Source organism: Trichosurus vulpecula, chromosome 1 (assembly GCF_011100635.1).
Source record: "Trichosurus vulpecula isolate mTriVul1 chromosome 1, mTriVul1.pri, whole genome shotgun sequence".
In the NCBI taxonomy this organism is placed as follows: Eukaryota; Metazoa; Chordata; class Mammalia; order Diprotodontia; family Phalangeridae; genus Trichosurus; species Trichosurus vulpecula.
In genome coordinates, this window is record NC_050573.1 from 246,854,346 (window position 1) to 246,874,282 (window position 19,937).

At 38.9% G+C, this 19,937-nt stretch overlaps 1 protein-coding gene across 2 annotated transcripts in view; it reads left to right on the forward strand.

Annotated features, from left to right (window-relative positions):
* Positions 1-19,937, forward strand: part of TAF4B (TATA-box binding protein associated factor 4b) — a 200,810-nt gene that overhangs the window by 41,745 nt on the left and 139,128 nt on the right. For both annotated transcript variants that reach the window (XM_036768688.1, XM_036768680.1), the window contains exon 2: positions 18,041-18,183. In XM_036768688.1, the coding sequence (XP_036624583.1) occupies positions 18,041-18,183 (143 nt within the window). The remainder of the gene's footprint in view (positions 1-18,040; positions 18,184-19,937) is intronic.

Below are 19,937 nucleotides of genomic sequence, written 5' to 3' on the forward strand. Positions count from 1 at the left end.
GAATTGTAAATAGTTGTTCCTGTCGTGCTCTGTCAGTCTTCATCTGGAGAATGATGGTGTTGACCTTCTGAATACCACATTAAAGGAAGATATTGACAAACTGGAGTGTTCAGAAGAAGGTGTGTGGTGCTTCAAAAGGCACTCAGATCCATGCCGTAGGAGGTTTGGTTGGAAAAAAAAGTGGGAAGATATACCTTGGAGAAGATTTAGAGGGAAATGATAGAACTATTTAGACAATTGAAATGTTGTGATGTGGAAGCAGCATACTTAATACTTGTTCTACGTGATGCCAGAGAGCAAATTAGGAGCAATAATTACATTTACACGTCCTGTCAACATTTACAAAGGCTTTCTTTACAACAATCTTGTGAGGTCCAATGCAAGTGCTGTTATCCCCACTTTTTGGATTAGGAAACTGAAGCTCAGAGAAGTTGAATGACATGACTTGACCCATGGGTATACAAATTTTAGGTGTTACACTTTACATTTCAGATGTAGTTCCCCCTGACTTTGAAGTCCAGTGCTCAGCACAAAGAAGACTCTTCTAATAATTAGAGCTATTCGATCTGGGAGTGATTCTTGACTCCATTGCAGTGGGTCACTTGGCACCCAAGGATTCAGAGAAAACATTTACTTTAATAATAAAAACATACTAAATGATCCTCGGTAAAAGCAGCTCACAAGGAAGTAAAAGTAGCTTGCAAAGAAGTTCTGTGAGGTTCCCACATGCTTCCCAGTGAAACCATGGAATGGTTCGTAAATAATTGCCCAGAGGGCTTGCAGCTGGGTTTTTGAGTCAGTCCATTTTGGGGCAAAGTTAATTCAAACTCCCCAAGGACTTCCCACCGCATTTTGGCTTATAACAGATCTCTGTAGGTATACCAGCATCCTTGGCCCATAACATTTATAAGTAAAATTAGATGCTGTGATGGACAGATGTTCCCTGTCACTGTAGGTCTTCAAATAAAGCCTGAAGGACCACTTGGGAATTTTGAAAAGGAATTTATATCTCGATGGGGATTGGATTAGATGACCATCTATTCAGAATTACATTCAGAGTAGTTCTTTTGCCTTCTGAAAGATGAGGGAATGTCAGTGAGGCAATTCAGAAATTTATCTGATTTTGTGCTTTCAATGGCAGAAGATTCAGAAGATGGACAGAGAAGTGAGTTCTCTATTCCAAGTATTTCTTGCTTGTGTGGCAGTTTTCTGATTTAAAATTACATTTGCACATCCTATACAACATAGGTCTAGGTCCTTAGAGTTTACCTAGACCAATCCCCTCATTTTACAGTTGAGGCAACTGAAACAGAAGTGTAAGTGACTTGTCCAGTATGATATATAATGGGTGGCAAAACCAATCAAACTCAGGTCCTATGAGTCAAATCAAGTTTACTACCGTGCTCTGTACCACACTGCAGAAATCCTTTATTTCTTTTATCTGGTCAGGTATTCCTTAGAAAACACACGCAGACACACAAACACACACACACACAAAATATCACTTTATATTCTCCTCCCAAATGTTCCCTTCTATGTTCTGTCCCTGTCTTCACACACCTCCAGGTTAGTGGATTTCATTGGAGCTATTTATATTTTTGCCACTGAATGCTATTCTGTTGCCCTTTTCATCAGAGCTTTTATTTTCTTAATGGCCCTGAAGACTGTTGTGTCGCTCATTGACACTCATAGGATCATAAGGGCCGTGTGGTCTGATGCTTTTATTTTATAGATAGAGGAATTCAGGCCAAGGGGAGTTAAATGTTTATTTACCAAGTTTCCTCATGCTGGTAAGAAGTGGTAGAGCTGGGCTTTAAACTCAGGTGCTCTGATTCCAAATCTAGTATTCTTTGCACTGTACTGATTTGACTTCCCATCTCTGGTGTATCTGGTGACACTATGAGCCTGCTTCCTTTCCTTGAAGAGATAATTAAGATATAAGCAGACACACAATAATACTTAATGTGACATTTAGGTAAGTAGCTGAAAAAATTTATTAAAAAAGGGTGATATGGATATTTAAGCAAGAATCATCACTTCCTATTAATCTCCATTTTCATGTCTTGGTTTATACTATTTCCTTCTTTTAAAATGCTTTACCTTTCCCCCTGTTTACCTAGCCAGGTGGTATAGTGGTTAGAGCTCTGGGCCTGGAATCAGGAAGAGCTGAATTCAAATTTGGCCTCAGATTCCTACTGGCTTTGTGACCTTGGGCAAGTCACTTAACCCTGTTGGCCTCAGTTTCTTCACCTGTAAAATGAGCTGGAGAAGGAAATGGAAACACCCTCCAGAATCTTTGCCAAGAGAACCCCAAATGGAATATTATCTTTTAACTTTTTGATTCAGCAAACATTAAGCATCTATTATGCAAAGCACTGTTTTTCCTTGATTGTGATACAAAGATTACAAATAATGTCGTACTCTTAGAGAACAAAGGGGGTAGAGTGAAGAGAGTGTTTATGTCATTTATGCAAGTAAGTTTGATATAAGATATAGATTATTGTAAGGGGAAAAGGTATGTCTTATGAGATAAAAATGAGAGACTTCATTATTACGTGAGGTGGGGTGGGAAATCAGTATTATTCCTTCAAGTTGAATCTCTGAAGGGAAAGATTTGGACAAACTTTTAGAAAAGGAATATTTTTCTAAATTTGTGGTTATGATATGAATAAAAGGTCACAGAGTCAAGAAGAGGGTAGGATGAGAGTGAAGGAGGGGCACTTTGCTAGAATGTCAACTCAGTAAAGTTAAGTACTTTGAAATAAGGTTGGGTAGGTAGACTGTAGAGTATAGAGGGGTGCTAGCATTAGGGTCAGGAGCCTATACTTTATTTGGTGGGCAGTGAGGTTATTGAAAGTCTTTGAGTAGAGGAATAAAGTGATCATAACATTGTACTAGGAATATTACATGGGGTCAGCAGCGTGGTACAGAGGTGTCAGAGACATGGCCTACAGACCCCACAGGCCACAGCATTCCCAAGTACAACCTAAACCAGATTAAAATGTAGTTCTTATCTGATTTTAATGTGTTAATGTATTAATAAAAGAAAGATACATATAAACATAGGGTTTTCTAAGGCAGTATGCAGCCCTCAGAGATCCTTATGTATGGCTTTAATGGCCTCCATTTTTATTTACGTTTGATACCACTGGTGGAGAGGTAGTTAGACTATAGACAGACTACATAGGAAACTTAAAATATTTCAGACAAGTAGAGATGAGGCCATAAACCTCAATGGAGAAGAAACCTGGAGTGTTAGCCTGTAGAAGTAAAATTGACAACATTTGGCAACCTACTTGATGCATGGGATGAGGGATTCAAAGTGGTCAAAGATAATTTATTCCAAGGTTTCAAATCTGGCTGACTGGGAAAGTTGTGGTATAATGAGAAAAATGGAAAGGTACAAAATGTCACACTTAACAGATTTGTGAATGATAGCAAGTGGAAAATAACTAATATGTTGTTAGGACTTGGACTTGGATGCTAGACTTCAAGACTTGAAGCTGTGGCCAGCAAGGCGTGGTGAAATGAAATGAAGAGAGGGAATGGAATAAGCATTTATATAGTGCATACTATGTGTCAGGCACTGTGCTTACACTTTACAGATATTACCTCGGTTGATCCTCACAACAACCCTAGGAAGTGTTATTGTCCCTGTTTTACAGTTGAGGAAACCGAGACAAAAGTTAAATGTGTGCCAGGGTCACACAGCTAGTCAAAGTTGGATTTGCTCTTGAGGCTTCCTGAGTAGGGACCCAGCATTCTACTGTACTACTTAACTGACTGGAAATGGGCATGTTTCTAACCTTCACTTGAAAGGTATCTGTGGAAGAGGGATTAGATTTGTTTTACTTGACTCCGGAAGTAGGAGCAATGGCTGAGGTTGCAGAGAGGCATTTTTCAACCCTGTTGTCCAGAAGTAGAACGGACTTCCATGATAATTGCTGAGTTCCAATCAATAAACATTTATTAAGAACCTACTGTGTCCCAGACATTGTATTAAGTATTTTAATCACTTGTCAGATTGCTATCAAGATAATTACTGCTCAGATATGGGTTAAACTAGACTTCTGGAGCCCCTTTCATTTCTGAGATTCTGTTACTTTAAAAATCTTGCTCAAGTTTTAAACCTAGTTTAAGTTTTCTTTTTAGGAAGCTTGACAACTCTGACTTTCTCTGAACTTTTGTACTAATAATCTGTACTTTGCAATTTAGCACATAATTTCACGCTGTTGTGCATTGCTTTTTCTTCTGTGAGATGTCTCTTCAACTAGATTGCATCGTGAGCTCCTCTGGGTCTAGAGTTTGGTTTCCTCTTAGTGTGGAGCATATTGTGGGTATTTGATAAAGCCATATTGATTTAATGTGAACTTAGAATATAGACTTTGATAAGGTTTTTTTCCTCTAAGTATTATGATACTGTCTCTAGAAACTTTCTGGAAGAACATGCTTAACTGCAAGCTAGAGTTGGCAGAACTTGAAAGTAGGAGTTTAGTCTGAAGAGGGGAAAGACCTGTGTTAGAATCCCTTCTCTAGCATTTGTAGCTACATGTGATCTCGGATTTCTTAAATACCAGTTTCTTGTGGATAGAATAAAAAGACCTCTAATACCCAGTTTAGAGGGTTTTAGTGAGCATCATAGGAACAAATGTATATAAAGCCTTTTTGTAAACCATAAAACCTATATAGATGTCTGCTGTTGTTGTTGGTAGTAGTAGTAGTAACTACTACTACTACTACTACTACTACTACTACTACTACTACTACTACTACTAGCAGAGAATAGACAGGCATCTTGGTGGTTTGGTTTTCTAAGATAAACTTTATTGACCCTGGGCCAATTGATTAGCATTAAGGTTGACATAAAGCAGCAGTTTTCAGAGTGTAATTGAGGCATCTTAGGAAAGTCTGCGAGGTCAAAATTGTTTTCATAATTATAAATATTTATATTTTAATATTTGATACATTAAATATGGTTAGCTATAACACACATAAATAGAAGCCCTTTGGGAGTCTTCAATTTTTAAATGTCAGGTGATTCCTGAGAGCAAAATGTTTGAGAACTGCTAACATATAGGATGTGATTAAATGATGCCAGTAAACATCTGGAATATTAAGAGAGCAGATGCCTACTCTCATTGAAACTATTTGATAGGTCATAGGATCATAAATTTATGCAAGAAGGAACCTTAGAAATAACTTCCACCCCCCACCCCCCATTTTACAAATAAGGGAACTGAAGACCAGAGAAAATAAAGTGACTTTTGCTGTATCCGGAGCAATTTTGGGTCAAGCCTTTGTAACTGGGCAATCAACTGTAAGACATTTAGTAAGCTCCTACTTGTTCTAAGCATTGTGTGTAGAGCTGAAGATATAAATACAAAATGGTGAAACAATCCTTCCTTTCAGGGAGCTTATGTTCTTTTGGGGGAGACAGCATGTATACATATAAATATATATAAAATTAATATAAGGTGTGTATATATATATATATACACACACATACACATGCATATGTATATATAAATGTGAGGTGGTTGAGAAGAGTTAGAGATAATGTAGAAAGTATTGTTTGAGCTATGTCTTGGAGGAAGCTAGGGATTTGGTTAAGTGAGGATGGTGAAGGCTGGTATTTTAGGTATGGAGTCCAGCCAGTGCAAGGGCATGGATATAAAATAAGAGTGTTGTGTATGAAAAGCAAGTTGATTGTACCTAGACTATAGCGTTTGGGAAGGGGAGTAATAATAATGCAATTGGAAAGATAGGCTTGGACCAAGTTGTGAAGGACTTTAAAAGTTAACCAAGTTTAAATTTTAGCTTAGAGGCAATAACTAGAGAGCTACTGGAGTTTGAGTTGGGGAGTGATGTGGCCATACCTGTTTTTAAGGAAGATCATTTGGGCATCTATGTGTAGTAAGCACTGGAGTAGAGAGAGTTGTGGCAGAGAGATAATTTAAAAGCTATTGCAATAATCTAGTTGGTCAGTGGGGTTAGATAATGAGAGATACTGAAGTAGAAATGGTAAGATTTGGCAGCTGGGGTTCAATGTGGGAGAGTAAGGAGTTGAGAATGATAATGTTTACAAATTTGGGATGCAGGGAGAATGGTGATGCGCTTCATAGCAACATGGAACTTTGTGGAGGGTTTGTAGGGAAAGATAGTAAGTTCTCTATTGGAAATGTTGAGCTTTAGATGACTATGGGACATCCACTTGGAAATGCCTAATCTAATTGGCAATTGTTGATATGAGCCTGGGGCTCTGGGGAGAGATTGGGACTGTATATATGGATTTGAGAATCATCTGCACTAGAGACATAACAGTGACCAGATGTCACTGAGAAAGAACGTTGGTTGTTTGTCCTTTCTGCTCTAAGAGGACGAAAATGGCATTACTTGGTTGGGGTCAAGGTGCAGTGTGTCCAACTATGGCTGATCAGACTAATACTAGTTCAGAAAGCTCTTCTACCACAAGTCAGACACAAATAGTCCATGTGGACATTTGGAGTGGAGATGCCTCTAAATTTGTTTAGTTTGAGCTACTTCAATTCTGCTTTGCTCATAGAGCATAGCACCTTCTTTGATGAGGGCACACCATGCTGGGTGGTCCTGTGCTAGTGTCTGCCATATTTCACAATCATTTCCAGAGTTCTTCAGAGAGACCCTGCGAGTGTTCTTGTATTGCATCTTCTGATCTTTGTGTGAGTGCTTGCCTTGTATGAGTTCTCTGTAAAATAGTCTTTTATCTAAACATTCGAACAATTGGAGTTGTGTTTTTTGCGATAAAGTGTGAATGGTTGGCAGTTCATTTAGAGAAAGGATCTTAGTGTCTGGTATGCTGTCTTGCTAGGTGATCTTCAGAATCTTTCTAAGAAAGTTCAAATGGAAGCGATTGAGTTTCCTCATATGGTACTGGTTATAAGCATACAACAATGAGGTCAGCACAGTGGCTCCGTAGACCTTCAGTTTGGTAGGCAGCCTAACACCCTTCTCTCCCACACTTCACTTTGGAGCGTCCCAAACACTGAGTTAGCTCATGTATCAACCTCATCATCTACATGTGCATCCCTGGAAAGTATACTGCCAAGGTGAGTGAACTTATCTATAGCATTCAGAATTTCTCCATTTGCTGTAACTGTTGTACATTTTTGGTGTAGTGCTGTTTGGTGGAGATCCTCTGTTTTCTTGGTATTAATTGTCAGGCCAAAATTAGCACAAGCAGTGGAGAATTGATCCCATACTCTGTTGCATCTTAGCCTCAGAGCTGCATTGAGTGCATGTTCATCTGCGAACAAAAAGTCACCCACCAACTCTCCCTGCACTTTAGTCTAGGTTTGTAATTTTTTCAAGTTAAATAGTTTATTGTCAATGTGGTAGTTGATGCTGTTTTCATCCTCATTAGAGGCGTTTGACAACATTGCTGAAAACATCATGCTAAAAAGCATAGGAGCAGACACACAGCCCTGCTTCACTCTATTGGTCACTGGGAAAGTGTGAGAGCATTGTCCATTATTACTCGTATAAGGATGCTGTCATGAAACTGGTGGACAATACTGATGAACTTGTCTGGGCAAACCAAATTTTGCCATAATTTTCCACAAGCCCTCACTACTGACAGTATTAGAGGCTTTGGTCAGATCAGCAGATGTGTGCAGACTTCTGTTCTGCTCCTAGCATTTCTTTTGGAGTCGTCAGGCAGTACACACTATGTCAGCTGTTCCTCAGCCCTTTTTGAAGCCACACTAGATGGTGACAGATCAGCCTATTACAGAGGACAGTGGCTAGAATCTTTCCAACAATGACTAAGAGAGAGAGGACACCCTTCTCTCCCTCTTTCCCTGCCATTGTCCCAGACAATCTATTTCCATTTCTCTTATAGAGATGGATAGTAGAGGCATCGTTGAACTCCTCGGGGATAGCCTCCTTTTGCTATATAACCTGAAAGATTTCAGTCAGCATTTGTATGAGTCCTGGACCCCTTGCATAGTAAATCTCAGCACTATGTGCTTTGCCACACAAGAGGAGCCTAATGGCATTCAAAACCTGTTCTTCAGTTGGAAGTTCACCTAAGGGGAGATTAACTTCAACTTGATGTATTTAGTCAGTGGCTTTGATGATGGTCCTGTGGAAGCGTTCAGCTTGTAATTCTGGATGAATTTAATGCCAGAGTAGGCACAGACTGTCAGACATAGCAGGGAGTCCTTGGGAGGAATGGAGTTGGAAACAGCAACGGGGTCACTTACTACTGAAGACTTGTGCATCTCAATGACCTTTTCATCACCAAACTGTCTTCTCTTTAAGTGCGAAAAACTTTGTGGGTGCAGCAAACAATGTCACTGTAAGGAGAAAAGACTGACTGGATGTGGGAGTGATGAAGGCAGTGTAGCAAAGAGTGTTAGATCTATCATAGACTTACCTTCTCCAAGGTAAACATTCACATTCAACAAAAAGTGACAGCCCTAAGGCAAGATGACTACCAGAACACTTAATGTCCACAGATTAGAGTACTTCTCTGAGTGAACAGTTTGTTGCTAACTTGGAGGGAAAGCTGAGCCAACACATGGTTGGCAACAGTGGAGCCAGAAAAGGGTGTGCAGCTTTCAGGGATTTGGTGTACAGTACTGATGCATTTACTTTTCTGAGCCTGAACACTTGCAAATGTCTAGATTGGTTTGACGAAAATGATGGAGAAATTTAGCAGATTGCTAAATGAAAAATGAGAACTCCACAGGGTTTACCAACAGGATAGTTTGTCTATCTTTAAGAAGGCAGCTTTTAACTCCATCAAAAGTAAAGTACAAGCAAAGATTAGAAAGATTCAGGAAGATTAGAGACATTCAGAAGTCTTGACTTGGTGAGAAGGCAGATGAAATTCAGTTTTACTCAGATAGTAACAATCCAAAGTGCTTTTATGCATTGAAGATTGTTTATGGGCTAAAAGGCCTATGATGCATCTCAACTACTTAGTGTTTATGGAGGGAGCCACCTTAGTTAAGGACATGATCCTGGAGAGTGGTAGAATATAAAGAAGGAAGAGAAGAGGGCCTGGGACAGAACATTCAGAACACCCAAGTAGGGATTGATATAAATGGTGAATCTACAAATGATGTGTGGAGACAGAGAAGGAACAATCACATGGAAGAAGAACCAGGAGAAAGTAGTGCCTTGAAAACCTAGAGTCAAGAGTATCTAGGAACAAGTCAGATTGTCATTGCAGAGGACAGATTTAGAGCTGGAAGAAACTTTAAGGGTTATCTAGTGTAACACCTCATCTTACAGATGAGGAAATTTAGGCTGTTTAAACTTTGCAGATTACAGGATTATAAAGTTTGAAGGGATTTAAGAGTGCATCTGATCCATCCTGCCCCAGAATAAGAGGTCCCCAGACTATAGCCTGGGCTGGGGCCTGCTGTAAGCCCCTTGAGCTAAGAATGGTTTTTACATTTTAAAATAAAGTTTTATTGTATTTAAAAATGTTAAAAAAAAATGTGCCCAAGGTCATACATGTTGCAGAAATGGGAAAGGAACTGAGCCCTCTGACTTAATACATTCTTTGTATTATATCATTATCTTTAGCCAGGGGAGTGTACAAAAACAGATGATGGGTTGGATTTGGCTCTAAAACATTGTTTGAACCTTCCTTTGGAAGACTTCCAGTGACATGTTGGAGAATTCAGTACCATTTATTCTACTTTTTGGATACAGCTAATCAGGGATTCTTGAGCTGGGGATTCTTAAAATCATGTGTGAATGTGGGCGCACTCCCCCCTTTATTTCAGAATAATTGATTACCCTTTGTAATCTTCTGTATTTTATCTTGTGCATTTTAAAACATTCTAAAAAGGATTCTGTAGGTTTTACCAAAGTACAAAAGGGGTCCATGACACAAAAGGTCAACTTCTGCCCTAAAGAAAGCGTAAATTAATACCTTTATAATTTTTACTGATTGCTTCAAGTTCTGCCCTTTGAGGCCAAACATAATGAGTCTAATCCTTCCACATGATAGCCTTCTCAGACAACTTTCATGTCCTTTCAAGTCTTTTTTTTTCCTCCCCAGACTAAACACCCCAAGATGCTTTAGCTCAGGGCTTCCTCACCTCTTTTGTGTTGTGGACCCTTTTTACCTTTTGGCAAAGCCTGATACTACTATGATTTGTAGCCTACCATCATAATAAAAGGAAATTTCAGGAAATGCTCAATTTCAATTAGAGACTAGTGAAAATAAAGATGTAATTTTTTTTTCCCATCCAGTTTCACAGACTCCTTGAAATCTGTCCAAAGACTAAAGGTTAATAACTCTTAACAGTAGCTAAAGTTTAGTTAATACTCTTGTGGCATGGTCACCAGTTCACCAGTTCTCTTACCTGGAGTAATGGAATAAATAGCTTTCTAATTAATTCGTCTTCTCTGTCATAAGTTTCTTCAATCATCTTTTTCACATAGCCACCAAAGTAATTTTCTTCAGGAAAAAAAGGAGGGGAGAATCTGAATAGAGCTTGTTGGTACAGTGGGTAGAGCATCCAGTCCCAGAGTCAGAAGGACCCTAGAGTCCACATCCCACCTCTGATACTGTGACCCTGGGCAAGTCACTTAACCCTGATTGCCTCCAAAATAATAATAATAATAACAGTGACAACAACAACAACAACAACAACAAAGTGCATTCCTTGTTTCCTGTGACTGCTTAGAGCAGGGCTTCTTAATTTTTTTTAAGGGTAGCTAGGTAGTGCAGTGGATAGAACTGACTCAGGAGGACCTGAGTTCAAATGTGGTCTCAGACACTTACAGGCTGTGTTACCCTGGGCAAGTCACTTAACCCCAATTGCCTCCCCTGCCCCAAAAGAGTGTAGCTCTGACCATGTTAACTCTCCCCCATCCCCCACAATAGTCAGTGATTTTCATTGACTCAGTTACCTCTAAGATAAAATATAAGATCCTCCCTTTATCATCAGTCAGTCAATAAATATGTATTAGGTGCCTGGTACCTTTCCAGTCTACTTAAACTTAATTCCTTCCCACCCTTCCTAGGTGTCAGCTCATCCTGGCCTATTTGTTCCTATACACAGCACTTGATCTCCTATCTCTGTGTCTTTGTATTTACTGGCTGGTCTCCTGTGCTTGGAATGATTTCTTGCCATGCTTTCACTTCTTGAAGCCCTAGTTTTTCTTCTTGTTTCAGGTACAGGGCCAACTTCTACTTAAATCCTTTTTCTGGTTTTCCCAATTGTGAGTGTCTGTCTTTCCACAGTTACCCGGTATTTGATTTGTATATATAGTACATATCTTGTATTACACGCACAACACACACACACACATATACACATACATGATGTCCAGGGAAAGCAGGTATGAATTGGTTGGTACAACCATTTTGAAAAATGCAGAAAAATAATTTTGCAACAGCCACCCAAGATTCCAGCACATAGTTGATGAAGCATGCTCCTCACATTTTGATGGTGATGGACTCAGGATGCAGAGCAAGATACACATTTTTGTACATGGTAAATGTCGGATTTCTTTGCTTAATTATTCATATTTGTGAAAAAGGTTTTGCTTTGCTTTTCAGTTGGGGGAGAGGAGGGAAAGAGAAGGGGAATGAGGATAGGATGCCAAAAAAAGTGAAGAAGACAAAAGGAAAGTCAAGAGGAATCACAAATGCTATATCTTTGGAAGTTATATATAGATTTTATAATATACATAAAAAGAAAAGCAAGCTCTACATAGCAGTAGAGATTGAGTTTCATGTACAGCCCACTTATGTTTTACTATGTATATGGAAATGCTGAAGAGGAAAGAGTGTGTAAGGCCATGTAAATTCTACAAAGCTTGCAAAGTCTTTGAGTATGGATCTGGTTGCTAAAACCCTTTATACTTAGAAGTTTAGCTTCTAGTGGTATCTTTGGTCACAGTAATTGTCAGAGATCATCTACTGAGGTACATGATAACAATATTCTTTTACATAGTGCTTTAAAGTTGGCAAAATGCTTCGTATGTATGTACTTCATTTGATCCTCACAGTTATACTTTGAGGTTGATGCTTTTATATAGATGAAGCTTGGGAGCTTATGTAGAGCTAGCAAGCATCAGAGGCAGTATTCAACCCAGTGTTCCTGACTCCAAACCCAGCACGGCTTATCTACCACAAGATGCCTCTACTTGGGAGATTTTAAAGGAAGCAGCCATACACTCTTTGAGAAGCTGGAGTCTCCTCAGTGTGTATACTTCCTCTAATGCTGCAGATTGCATTCCATTTGTGCCTTCTTCCACCTTGTATAATTGTTGTCCTTGTCCTTCCATAAATTCTCTGAGAGCCTTCTCTTACATCATGTGGATAATAGTAATAGTAATAATAGTTAGCAATAAATAGGACTTTTAAGATTTGAAAACTGTTTTGTAAATACAATATTCTCATCACAACAGCTTAGGGGGGTGGTGTTCAATTGTTTTTCAGTCATGTCTGACTTGGAACTCCATTTGGGGTTTTCTTGGTAACAATACTGGAACGGTTTGTCATTTTTTCCCCTCCAGTTCATTCAACAGATGAGGAAACTGAAACAAAAAGGGTTAAAGGGTTAAGTGACTTACCCAGGGTCACACAGCTAGTGTGTGAGACCCAATTTGAACTTAGGAAGATGAGTTTTCCTGACTTCAGGGCCAGCAGTTCTATTCACTGTGCTACCTAGCTGCCCCCTTGGGTGGTAGGTACTATTATTACCCTCATTTTACAGTTAAAGAAACTGAGGCAGAGAGCTATTAAGGAACTTGCCCAGGGTCTCACCATAAGGGAGTGGCTGAGGTTAGATCTGAACTCAGGTATTCCTTACACTAGGTGTCTCCACTGGATAAAAGTGGAACATGCATTAGTTCTCCCTTGTCACTGTATGACTAGTCTGCCTCTTTTCCAGTTGCATAGCTTTTTGGTGTCCATCTGAGGTTTCTCATATGAAAGTCTAATTTGGCAATTTATTAAGGTGTTTTTTATGCAGTGTATATGTGACTATCTGGCCCCATTTGGGCTTTTCTTGGCAGAGATACTGGAGTAGTTTGCCATTTCCTTCTCCAGCACATTTTACAGATGAGGAAACTGAGGCAAACAGAGTTAAGTGACTTGCCCAGTGTCACATAGCTGGTAAGTGTCTGAGGCAGAATTTGAACTCAGGGTGATGGGTCTTCCTGATTCTAAGCCCAGTGCTCTATTTACTGTGATACCTAGCTATAGTTTGTATTTAACACCTATTAATAGCAATAATCCTTATTTATAGGAGAGTTGTTTATAATCTTGTCAGATTTAGAATAAAGCTGATCTGAAAATAGATTAAAATAAACGCATCATATATTATTGGTGCCAGTAGTAGGCAGTAAAAAAGATCATTTTAGAAGATTTTACTGCAAGGGGTCCTTTTGACTTTTTTTGCTCAAGTAAATGGCTTGGTTTGGCCACTGTAAAAAAAAAAAAATTAAGACTGTGTGATTTGGAAGAACTCCCATTTAAGCCTAATCTCATAATGGGGTTCTTCCATTATCTTCTTCAACATATTTTTCCACCTAATCGACCAAAGACTAAGTTGAATAGGATGTAAAGATCCTAAAATAGTGACTTAATGAAGCTGTTGCTTTGCAATTAAGTGCTGTGTGAATTTGATAATTTATCAGGGACACATCTCCAAGAGACCAGGGGGAATGTCACTGCTTAGTATACCTGTGGCTGCTTATATCATATGTTACATACCTAGAAATCCCAGTTTGAGGGGCTGCATGTAAATCAGGCCAAGTTGAGCTCTCGACAGGAGATGTTCTGCCTTTATATCAATAGATACCAGGTCTGAAATCTCTCTATAACTAATTAAATGTCCTATGAGTGATTAATTCCTTTATGGTGCTTTTACATCATTAACATTTTCCAGCTTATCTCTTTCCTTCTTCCTCTCAGAGAACCCATATAACATGATTAAAAGGGGGGCAGGGAAATTCAGTCATGCTAATCTACATATCACCTGAGTCTGATGGTGTAGACAAAGCTATAGAAGGAGATAAACCTTTTCCTACTGCTTTGGGACCAGCCAAAATGTAATTTTATAAAATAATGATTTTACCATGTCCACTTTCCATTGTTATTATTTCTATTTATATTGTTTTTTTGTTTTTTTTTGGAGGGGGGAAGGCAGGGCAATTGGGATTAAATGATTTGCCCAAGGTCACACAACTAGTAAGTGTGTCAAGTGTCTGAGGACTGATTTGAACTCAGGTCCTCATGACCCCAGGGCTAGTGCTCTACTCACTGCAACACCTAACTGCTCCTCTATTTACTATTTACATTGCATATATATTGCATATATTGTTTTCCTGATTCTGCTGAAGTAGGCACTTAGTAACTACATCTTGATAATAAGAGATCCTCTTATTTCTTCTTTCAGTCTGAAATTGAACTTCAGCAATTCTGTTGCTAGGTTTAACCTCTTCTCATCTTTCCCTTAAAAAGGCTAATAAAATGTATTGACTAATACCATTGTTTCCCAGTGTCAACAAGCAAGACTTTGTCATCATCATGTACTTTATTTAGGATTTTTGGCAGTTATATCTTCTTTAAAATGGTATATTAAGACAGTAATGAGTAAAGAAGAATACTTATATGATACTGTAAAGATTCTCAATGTCCTTATATTAGTGCAAAGTAGTAGTCTTCCATTATTCTGATTAGAAGCTGGGGTTAGACTGTTTGGGCAATCTACTCAAGATCACATAGCAAGTCAGAGGAGGAGCAGAGATTCAAATCCAGTCTCCAGACTCAACGATCCCAGTTGTCCCCATACCTCCTCATCTCTGTCTCTTGGCTTCCCTGTCTTCAGATCCCCATGTTAGTCGGGAAGGCTTCTAAAGGAAGCCTTTAACAATCCATCTGTTGATTATTTCCTTTTTATCCTATACATAGCTTCTTTGTACACATTTGTTAGCTTGTCTCATTAGATTGAGCTCTATGCAGGCAGGGGCGATCTTTTACCATTGTTTTTATCTGCAGTGCCTAGCACATAAAGTAGGATATTAATAAATGTTTATTGTTTACCGTTCTTTACACCAGTGGTTCTCAAAATGTGGTCTGGATGTTTTTAAAGTCAAAACTATTTTCGTAATAATAGAAAAAAGTTTTAATTTCCTTCTAGTACTATAAATATAAGTGTAGATACCTGAACAAAAGCTCTTTGGAGGAGATCCTCAACAATTTTAAGAGTGTACAGAGGTCCTGTAACTAAAAGTTTGTGTACTTCTGCTTTACACAGTACCATACTGTCCAGAGTAAAGATTTAATGTAATGCTACAGTACAGTGCAGTATCTGTTTCCTACCTTTCCAGTCTTCTTACACAGTAAACACATACTCCTTGACATGTGACGCTGGCCTCCTGGATGTTCTATGAACAGGACAACTCTATCTCTTGCTTGGCTCTGGGCATTTTCTGTGCCTGTCCCCTATGCCTGATATGCTCTCCCTCCTCATGTCTGCCAGCTGGGCCTCCCTTGGTTTCCTTTAAGTTCCAACTGAAGTCCCAACTTCTATAGGAAGCCTTTTCCAACACTTTTTCGTTCTAGTGCCTTCCCTCTCTTAATTATTTCCTATTTATCCTGCATATAGCTTGTTTGTATGTTATACATTCTCTTGTCTCTTCCTTTAGACTGTAAGCAGGGACTGTCGTTTGCCTCTTTTTGTATTTCCAGTGCTTAGCATAGGAACTGGTGCATAGTAAGCACTTAATGTTTATTGATTGAACCTAATCACTGGTTTTTATACTTTTCCTGTCCTTTAAATCTCCCCTTTGATCCACCTTTTAAAGTAGAAATTTATTTTGCTTGTGATTCTAAACACCCCCCCCCCCAGTCTCCTTTTTAAACCCTCCTTTTCTCTTGCCTTGGCCTGACCTATTTCCCTGTTAAATTTAACATATTTGTGTACCAAATACTTTGTGTTTGTAACTTCAACCCTCTTTTTGTCTAATTCAGATAAGAGTGAGGAATATTGGCTGCCCTTTCACCTCACTACCTCCTCCATATTTAGATAACTGTCTCTTCTGTCTTTCTCCCTCTTTCCTCTCTCTTCTCTTTCCTTGGTCACTTATCGCCTCTCTCTCCCCCTGCTTTGATCCTCTTCATTCTGGAGTCTGGATGGTGCTGCTTTAATTCTCCAAGGGTATGTAGGCACCACCCTCTGTCAGAATCCCTGGTTTCCTGGTGGCCCAACATGTGTTTGGCATGTTAGCCTTTCTCTGTGTCTTGCTCCTTGCACAAGCCCCAACCTAGAGCTGGTTCTTTCCCCTGCTATGGCCCTGACAGACTCCAAATTGTTTTGATCTAGGACTCTTGCCAGGCTCTCTGCTGGAGTTGTTGTGTTTTCCTCCCCCCCCCCCCCCCCTTTTTTTTTTTGAATTGTGTCAGATAAGAGTGCTAGTTTCAGACGACTTCTGGTGCTGGGTCTGCTCGTTTGTTGCATTGGCTCTGTCCTCTCCACTGCCTGGGCCCCAGGGCTCTGAGCACTGACTTCAGGCCTCTTGGTGGGCACTTGAATGTTGTGGTGGCCCCAGGTCCTGCAAAGCTTCATGGGCTGCTGGTGCTGGCTTCTAATTTCTTGGCCCCAGTTCAGCTCATACTGTCTTGCTCTCTCTGTATGGTAGTGAGCTGTGGTGGTGGCCTCTGTCTCCTATTGCTTCAGCAGGCCAGGGCTGAGATCCTGCTGGCTTCAGGACCTCTCTTCCTGAACTGGCTTTCTCTTTCTCTACTTTGTTTTTTGTCAGAAACGTTGGCAGAATTTTTTTTAGTTCTGTGCATTCCTAGGCTGGATAGAGATTTAATGATTATTTCTCCTTGAATTTCATTATTATTTTTTTCTGGTACACTTTTGGTACTTTGCTAGAGTTGGGTTTGTGGCAGAGCTGTGCTCCTTTAGAACCTTTTATGTCATAGGATCATAGACTTAGAGCTGGAAGGAAACTTTGAGGTTATCTAGTCTAACCCCTTGTTCTACAGAGAGGAAACTGAGCCCCAGAAAATAAGTGACTCGCTTAAGGTCGCATAGTTGTTAAGTGTCAGAGGTGAGAATTGAATGTAGGTCCTTTGGCTTTAAATTCAGCTCACTTTCTGCTGAATAATAATAATAAGCTTTCAACTTTCAGTTTCCTTCAGGCCAAAATAACATTCAAGTCTTATATTGTGATGATGACCTTTTTGAACAAATTTAAGCTGCCGTTGGCTTTACTCTGATTGCAGAGTTGGCCATAATAGTCACAAAGAGCAATTATTGTTGGTATTCTTCAAACCAAATAATTTACTGAAGATATTTAGGTTGCATTTTTCTAATGTTCTTATTTAAAACCCTTTTTTATTGCTGTGGAAAATCCCTAGCAAAGAGATCAGATCTCTCAAGGGCCAACAATGTGCATGTTATTAGTATTTTTCTTTTAATGGAGACATTTTTTAAAGGCTTTGAAATATCTGAGAGGTGAAGAAGCTTGCGGGATCATTGTCTAAAGTTCCTTTGCTTAGGTAGATCACCCTCATGAGTCTTGGTTGACTAACATAGGAACACTGAAATTATAGTGAAAGCTTGGCTCTTAAACCCCATGCTGTGTACAGAGTAGACAATAAATCTTTGTTTTTATGTTACAGAAAAAAAATAGTTTAAGCAGAAAAAACCTGGGAGATTAGAATGGAGATACCTAGTATTTTTTGCAGGTCATCCAATTTTATTTATGCCACATGTTAACAATAGTTTCCTTATATATTATTCCTACTTCTCCCACTTGAACCTTTCCTTGCAACAAAAAAGTTTTAGTACTATAATCATTCTTTGAATGATTAATTTACTAATATTTGTGGTTTCAAAAAAACTTAACATGTTACCTAGCTTTAAAGGAGAAAGCATACTTGAGTTATGAGTAGGTAAGCCCCCCCAGAGCATTTTGTGGTGAGTAAGGAAGAAGGAGGGGAAAAGGAAATGATACAAAATACTGCTTTGGAGATGTATTGATGTCAGAACTTGCAACTTTCTCTCATCTACAGGAACTGTTCTGATAAGAAGTAATAGTGGTCAGCTGATGTTGGTGTCCCAACAAGCTTTAGCTCAAGCTGAAACACCAAGCCCTGTGAATGTAAGAGCAACAGTACCATCAAGTACTCATGCAGTCAAAATCTGTACTGTGCCGGTAAGCAAAATCTATCAATACCATGACCTTGTCTGATGACATATACACACATACTACCTCCATAGGGTACCGCCCCTTACCCCTTTTGTCTGCCTTCACCATTGAGATAGGAAGCAAAGTGGAATATGCCTTATTATCGGTTCTCTGAGAAGTGAGATTATACTTAATAGTTCATTACAATGAGACTAGACTGACTTTTGCAGACACTTGATTTGAATGAGCTTTCTGAAATCATTGTATAATGAGCTGTGTGTGACCTTGGAGAAGCCCACTTAACCAGGTTTTGTTTTTTATAGGTTGGTAAATTGCTTAAATAACCAGAAGTTAAATTTTTTAAAATTTAAGTATTTTAAAGTAATTCTTTATAGAAAGTTTATATTTCTAATTAAAAAAAAAAACCAAACTTTAATTCTATTTTGACCTTTGGTCGTGGAAGGAGTTCACATTAACATGTTCATATGGCATGTATGGACCTATAACATCATAACATGTTATATATATATTACATTAATACATATATACACATTCTATATTTATAAATCCACTGTGTTGGATTTATACAGTCCAACTGTGTTAGATTAAAAAATACAGGTTTTAAAACAGAAAAAAGGAAATGCTGATTTTTTTTTTTAAGTATAGTCAGTGCCAGGTGAATGTGTTTTTGTTTTGAGGTGTGTGTGGGGGGGTGGAGAGATGTAATATCCACATAAATGGTGAAGTTTTTAGACATCTTTAGACACCCTTCAAGTATAAAAGCATTTAAAATATTTTTGATAGAAATCTTTTAAAAAACATTCTATTTGCTTATTTCTTTGAGAATCTTAAATATCACTTAACCTTTTTGGGGGGTACAAATGGGGTAGCTATTAGGGATGGGGGAGGTGACACCTGACTAGAACTTTGAAGGAAAAGAATGGTTCCAACAGGCTGAGATGAAAAGGGTTGAAATGGGGATGGGGAAAAGTGCAAAGGAACAGACCAAGATGAAAGATTGGCCAAAAGGCAAGTTCGTATGGTACAGTACAGTATGGGACTAGGAGTAGTATGAAATAGAGATGGATAGGTAGATTGCACCCAATTTGTGGAGGATCTTCATTGTTAGTCTAAAGAGTTACACTTTATCTTGAAGACAAAACAGAAGGCCCCTTATGGCTTTTGAGTAGGAGAGTGATCCTTTTGTGTATTAGGAAGATAACTTTGGGAACTGTGTGGAGGGATGGGAGGAAGGGAGTCCAAGGAGGAGGTCACTCTTATAGTTAAGCTGAGCACTAATGAGGACATGAATCAGAATAACAGTGGTAAGACTGGCAAGACTGCAAAGCTTTGATTCCTGCCTGGCTCTGCTCTTTAACTATGACTATAGCCCCTCTCTAGGACTAAGTTTTTTTCTTCTTTAAAATGAAGGAGCTGATTTAGATCAAGGGTTTCCACCCCAGGGTACACATATCCTCAAGAGGTATGAGAAGTTTATTAAGGAATTATGGGAATATTTGATATGATGGCATTATCCTTTTGAAATTAATCTCATTTCAATTAAAAAAAAAGAAATTAATCTCATTTCCCATGTGCATGTTTATGGTAAACTGAATATTTCCTTTCATATTGAACTGGGAGTACAGAAAAATTTACTGAAAGCCAAGGGAAAGGATGTGGAATGGAAAAAGTTTGGAACTCACTGACTTAGAAGATCTTTAAGACTATTTTCAACCCTAGAGCCCATCAGATATAGCCCCTTTGAAAAAAAGGACTTGACA